The sequence below is a fragment of the Ischnura elegans genome, chromosome 10 (genome assembly GCF_921293095.1).
Source record: "Ischnura elegans chromosome 10, ioIscEleg1.1, whole genome shotgun sequence".
NCBI lineage: Eukaryota > Metazoa > Arthropoda > Insecta > Odonata > Coenagrionidae > Ischnura > Ischnura elegans.
In genome coordinates, this window is record NC_060255.1 from 59,292,028 (window position 1) to 59,297,916 (window position 5,889).

A 5,889-nucleotide genomic window follows, 5' to 3' on the forward strand; every position below is an offset into this window, starting at 1 on the left:
TCATTTGACTAATCCAGCCGTACCGTAAATAAAGCAACTAGGTAAAATCCAAACCCTTCCATTACTGCTTCGCCATAATGTCAACGTGTCCGATTTTAAACGGTATAAATATCGCACAACCTAGAAGTACTCTCCATTTCAGCCTGGCTTGAGGACGCCTACGAAAGAGAAGGCAAAACATCGTCATCAAAATGATAACGCGAATGGAACTCGGAAATCTACCCGGCTGCAATTATAAATTCATACTATATAAATATACATAAGTAAAAATTATGCTTGAAGTTTATGCATCTTTAATTTTAAAAGAAGAAATAATAGCAACATGAAATAAGCTTACATATAAACTTCAATTATTCATAGTAAAAATGAGGCACAGAAAACTAAGAATATTTGTAGCAATCACAGTTATTAGATTTGAAAAATCCCATAAGACAATTTTAATCTTATGCTTTACTCCTGCTATCCAATACGATCACAGCTGGAGTCATACATATAAGAAAGGGTTATTAGGTAAATTTTGAACGGAGAAATACGATAATCCTACTTGCTGATGAACATGTGAATTTACATTCTCTAAAGGTTGAGAGTTACATTAAGGCGTTAATTTTTGGGAACGTAGAACTACCACCGCAAAATAAAATAAACCACCAATTCCGTAAAAATTATAGCACGAACTGGGTTTACGATTTTATAGTATATTCATCTTCAGCTGCAAATAACTATTCATCTAAAGATTTCAGTGATATAACAATCGTTGATTGAGTCATGAAAATGATTTTTGCCAACGATGTGCGACAGAAATGGTACTAAAGATATACACAAAAATTTCAATCAACTATGGGTAGTGTTTGTGGTAACAATGATCACTTGGGAACGAGCGAATTCAATAATGGTTTCCATATGTGGAGTTATAGCCATTGTCGTTAAATTTTCCAGGTAACAGGTTTTCCTGCTAATCTTTGCTCAAAATAAAAAAATGGCATAAATATGTATTTATAAGCACTTAATATTTCATCTGTTCACAGAGTCCAATTTTGTAACGTTTATTTGGTGACCAAGGTGCAGTGATACACCTTCAAACGAGGCAATTCACGCTATCCGTCTTTGGTTTATTTATTTCGGCCCTATTTTACCACAGGAAAGAAACCAAAATTATGACGTCGCCGGTTGAAGATGTTTCGGATTTTCTGACGACTTCAGTAATTGGTGAGAGCTGCTGTGAGATGTTTTATGAAGAGGGAATAATTACATCTCTAATAATTGATAGATTCCAAGCATGCGTCATAAGAAGAGAGCGCCCAATAAGCGACCCAATGTCAGAAGAATCTGATCAGGTAAAAGAATCTGAAAATACGGTGATATATGAACAAGCCGTACTGTTTGAACTGGAAGTGGCATCAAGAAATGCTAGAGTATGTAAATATAAAGTGAAAACCAAACGCAGAGTACCATTTACAAGGCCAGATTCACCTATACACGAATTAAAGACTGAATATGCCGAAGAATTTGGGCACGCAGGTGCATATGAAAATGCGGCCATACCAGAACACGATGCAGTGCCTAATCACGGAGCGGTAACAGGACTTAGAGTACCACTTAAACTCGCATTGGCATCTAAATGCGAAGTAACATCCAGATTTTCATTGAGGTCTAAATACCCTCTAGCGTTTGTACACATGGCTGTACGTGAATCCGTAGCGACATCTAAACGATTTAAATATAAACATGCTTCATTAAAAAACGCTGGAGCACACAAAGGAAAAAACGAATTTGAAGATGCAGAGAGGCCTAAATACGGACAAGAATTTGGACGAAAAATACCACCTGTGTCTGTGGTGCCGTCTAAACGCAACAAATGTAAACAACATCCGATGACTGAACGCAAATCAGAATTTAAAAACAAAGAAGCATGTGAAAACGGAGTGAAGCTTGAAAATGCTCAGGAATTTGAATGCTCAATTGCACCCGGGCGCAAGGCAAAACCTGAACTAAGTGAATGTAAACGCACAGAAAGTTTTGATGCAGCATTTAGACGCGCAGTTAAGTTTGAAGACGAAGTGAAATCTAGGTACGATGAAGAACTTGGAAATTCAGCGGAATCTGAGCGTGCTGTTAAATCTAAACACGGTGATTATTATGAAAGTGTATCAAAAAGTAAATGCAAGAGAACATTAAAACATTTTAGCAAATGTAACCGCAAAAAAACTCCTAAATGTCCATGTCTGAACTGCTTCAAGTCCAAAGAATTTATTAGAAAAACGGAAACACATGTGAATATTGCGTCATCTGAACGATGCAAAAGTGAAAAAGGAGCAAAAACTGATCGGAATCCAACAAAAGCAGATGCACATGGGAGCGACTTGAAGTCTGAATACGCTGAAGCCTTTGGAAAAACGGTATCAAAACCTAAAAACTTAGCAGATCCTGAACACCACAAACTATGTGAACAAGCAGCACTAACTAAACGCAAAATATCATGTAAACGTGTAGCTGCGTCTAAACGCGCTGTACCTTGTGAAGACGCAGTCAAGTCAGATATCGCTGAAGCACATGAATTCGCAGTTACGTCTAAAAAAGCGGCAAACCTTAATGACACCGAAGCATGTAAACACGGCGAAGCGGTATCCGGACGAATCAAAGCCATTGTGTACGCAGCAGGATTGGCTCGTGAATCAGCATTTGAATTTACATATGCCGTCCAAAACCCTCAGCAAAGTCATGCGATCACTGTCCCTAAAGAGGTAAGGCCATACTCGATAAAAATGAGTATTAATGAAAAAATACATTAATTAGGGTGCTCTTATAGTGTAACCATCATGCGATGTTCCTTGAAACTTCTGGTAGTTATAAAAAAAGATTCAGGTGTTGAGGAATTTGTTAGTTCTCCAAGTAAAGTAAAACTCGTTTATAACGAAATTCAGTGGATCACCGTTCCATTTTTTATAATAGGATTTATTTATATCCATCATAAGGGAATTCGCCCTGTGCATCACAGGATTTCCGGCTAGCATGACGTACTATATCGTCTTTACTTAAGCAACTGATCCGTAATATTTAAAGTTCTTCCCACCTTTTCCATGAAATATCTTTCAAGGGAAGGATTTTAAGAGCAACAGCAGAAGTATATGGTGAGGCCATGCGTAAAATAGTGATGGTAGGTTTAGAAACGGTCAAGTAACAAAGATGGCCGTAGTGTCTTTATAAAAGAGGAGATAATTCCCCAAAATACTAAAAAATAGCTAGATATAGGAGATAATGGTGGGGATTTCGTATCACCCGAATGCGGGAAATTAGCATCGGCGATGTAGGAATGTCCATGGGCCCGGGAACTCACATCGTTATAGGTGGGATTCCATTGCATGCGTTATCGTTGTAAGCGAAGTTTACTGTTACTACAAAATCTTTTGAGAGTGGTTACTTTTAGAAACAGTGAGGAAAATTAGGAAATCAATGAATTCATGTTTTAAAATAACGCTTAAAATTCTCTTAAAGAATTGTTTTCAATGTTTTAAAGTTTAGTACTTTGTCATTTGAAAAGCACCCTGTTGGAATCACCGTAAGAAATTATTTTTTCTTCAAAACACTCATCAGAAACAAACTGTTTATATTAAATTGATATGTGATGAATGTTAACCAGTTAACTAATCTCTAAAATGATGATATTGTTTTTACTAAACAATACCTAAGGTGAGAAGAAGGTCGCAAAATTGGGCTTTCAAGAATTATAATTAGTTAAACAATCAATGGATAATGTCTAAAAAAATAAGTTCCGCAGAATATATTGAAATGGAAAATATTTGTAAGCATTAAAAGCGCAATTTAACTCCGTTCATCTCTCTTTATCCACAGCACAAGAGACGCCCATGCCATTTCATTGGTTGTTTGTGTAGCACTCTAAGACAGCCTTGAAGAAAATATCATAACTCCGAAGAAATCAAATCCCATATTTTGCTAAAGAAATGCATCCAATATCAGGAGAGTTGGTTCATTATTTGCTCTTTATAGGTAATTTTCATTATTTGAAAAATAAAGTAAGGTTTTCACGTATCTGTGCTGATAAATAGTTAATGCAACCTTGGGGTGCAAATATTTAAAACTTCTTTTTGACATTAATCAGCGTTTTTATTCAGTTAATTCACACTTTCTAAAAAAATTATATGTACATGGCATTTATTGAGAAAAATATTAATCCACCAAAATAAAGTCAATTTCAAATTTTCACGTGACAATATCTCAATAAAAATCTGATAATTCATGATGATTCATTTTTGCGAAAACTCCTATCCGACTACAGCAATCATTTTATCCGATTCAGTGTATTGCTGGACTTAACGTACAACGACGCTATATTAGCGCGCCACTGTGCCTTGAGTAAACTTCTCATTACGTAAAAAATCATAGATTTTTCACCACTGCATATTAAACGAAAGCCTATTTTTTGTCGTTTTATGAAAAAAACCTCTATCATCGAGATTCTAAAATAATGAGACCAATAATTGAAACAATAAATCACGATTTGAAGGTACAAAGAAGCACCTGCTTAACCAATACTTTCGACGAAAACAACCTATGTATTATAGAGAAACACGCAAGTTATTCCATTACCTTTCGCGGAAAAGAATACGCGTATCAAGGTAAGGGTGCTCCCAATTACTAATGGAGTCGTTTTTCGTAGCTTGAAGAAGTAAAAAAAAAATACTCAGGCAAAGGAAGCTGAAATCCAAATTCAAGTTATACTGAATTGAAATGGATGTTGGTACACTTGGTGATTGCATAATTATCTTTATTATAATCAAAAGCTTTTATTATAATCTAAAGTGGATAATTCAAATGCAATAACTTCTCCATACCTGGTTCTTATCAGCATGCAGATGCCTCCAGAATACGATTTGCTTGCGAAGATGTTATTCCGCCACTTCTGTGCTCCATTCACTTACTTTCTATAAATATTTTTGTCGTAAATATTCAAGTCTTTCAACTTGCAACCACTACTCTGCATTTTCACCCAAAACCTCGTCTCAAATGTCCTAATTCTCTTCTGAGAGCCGTTTCACCAATATTCTCCGTCTTGACCAAAGCCATTGCTCACCATTTTTCCATCAAATTAATGGCATTCGTTCTTCATCTTAGTCGTCTAAGACGCGATTCGTCGCTCTTATCAAAACTTTTACAAAATTAAAAAAAAAAATTAACAAACAGTGAAGCGACTATAATAAGATGTGGTAATAAAATACAAGCAATGGATTTTGCACATACTTTGGACGTTTTTATTTTAGTATTATATGAATCCTCGCCATCTAATGCGTTAAAACCATTTAAACGAAAAATTAAAAAAGAAGTGCAGATACTTGTTTATGTTTGGTTTCTCCTTTTTTTTTAAAATTCACCGTAACGTGCATTGAATATGGTGAATTTAGATTAATTTAACATGCAAACAAGACGAAGGAATGGTGTCACTCTTCTAAGGCCGAGCACACAACGTTAGAGGAAGGTCGCTAAACATTTAAGCTTCAAAAGTGGCACGCAAAAAAAAGCAGTTACCTTCCATAAATTATTAGGGAGGTGATTTAAATTGTAAAAGGGCACCAAAATGTAAATAGATAGGATAAAATTATATTCTCTCTTACATGGAAACCACTTCTTATGAATAAATTTTCCAAATAATTTTTATTTTAATAAGATTTGTTTCATTAACTGTCAAATTTGTTTAATCCTACAAAATAGCATTGAAGTTCAATAGATGCATTACTGAATCGACTGGAAAAAAGAAAAATTGTGCTTTCCGTACAATATTTTCTGGAAAATGGATTTGACGAAAAAGGTTTTACATGAACTCTTATGATGGCTGGTCACAAGGCAAGAAAATGTTGGATAAAAGTAAAATATAAA

At 35.2% G+C, this 5,889-nt stretch overlaps 1 protein-coding gene across 1 annotated transcript; it reads left to right on the plus strand.

The window, feature by feature from the left end:
• The first annotated feature begins 1,063 nt into the window (after nucleotides 1-1,063).
• Nucleotides 1,064-3,950, plus strand: LOC124167072. Its single transcript, XM_046544862.1, has 2 exons — nucleotides 1,064-2,741; nucleotides 3,850-3,950. Exons 1-2 carry the CDS (start codon nucleotides 1,155-1,157, stop codon nucleotides 3,907-3,909), a joined length of 1,647 nt encoding a protein of 548 aa, XP_046400818.1. The 5' UTR covers nucleotides 1,064-1,154; the 3' UTR covers nucleotides 3,910-3,950.
• The last annotated feature ends 1,939 nt before the right edge of the window (nucleotides 3,951-5,889 follow it).

What these genes read in the sequence shown, in the direction of transcription:
- LOC124167072 (XM_046544862.1), top strand. Translation starts at nt 1,155, where the DNA reads ATGACGTCGCCGGTTGAAGATGTTTCGGATTTTCTGACGACTTCAGTA. An exon ending in CGATCACTGTCCCTAAAGAG is followed by an intron (nt 2,742 to 3,849) that starts GTAAGGCCATAC and finishes CTTTATCCACAG; the next exon opens with CACAAGAGACGCCCATGCCA.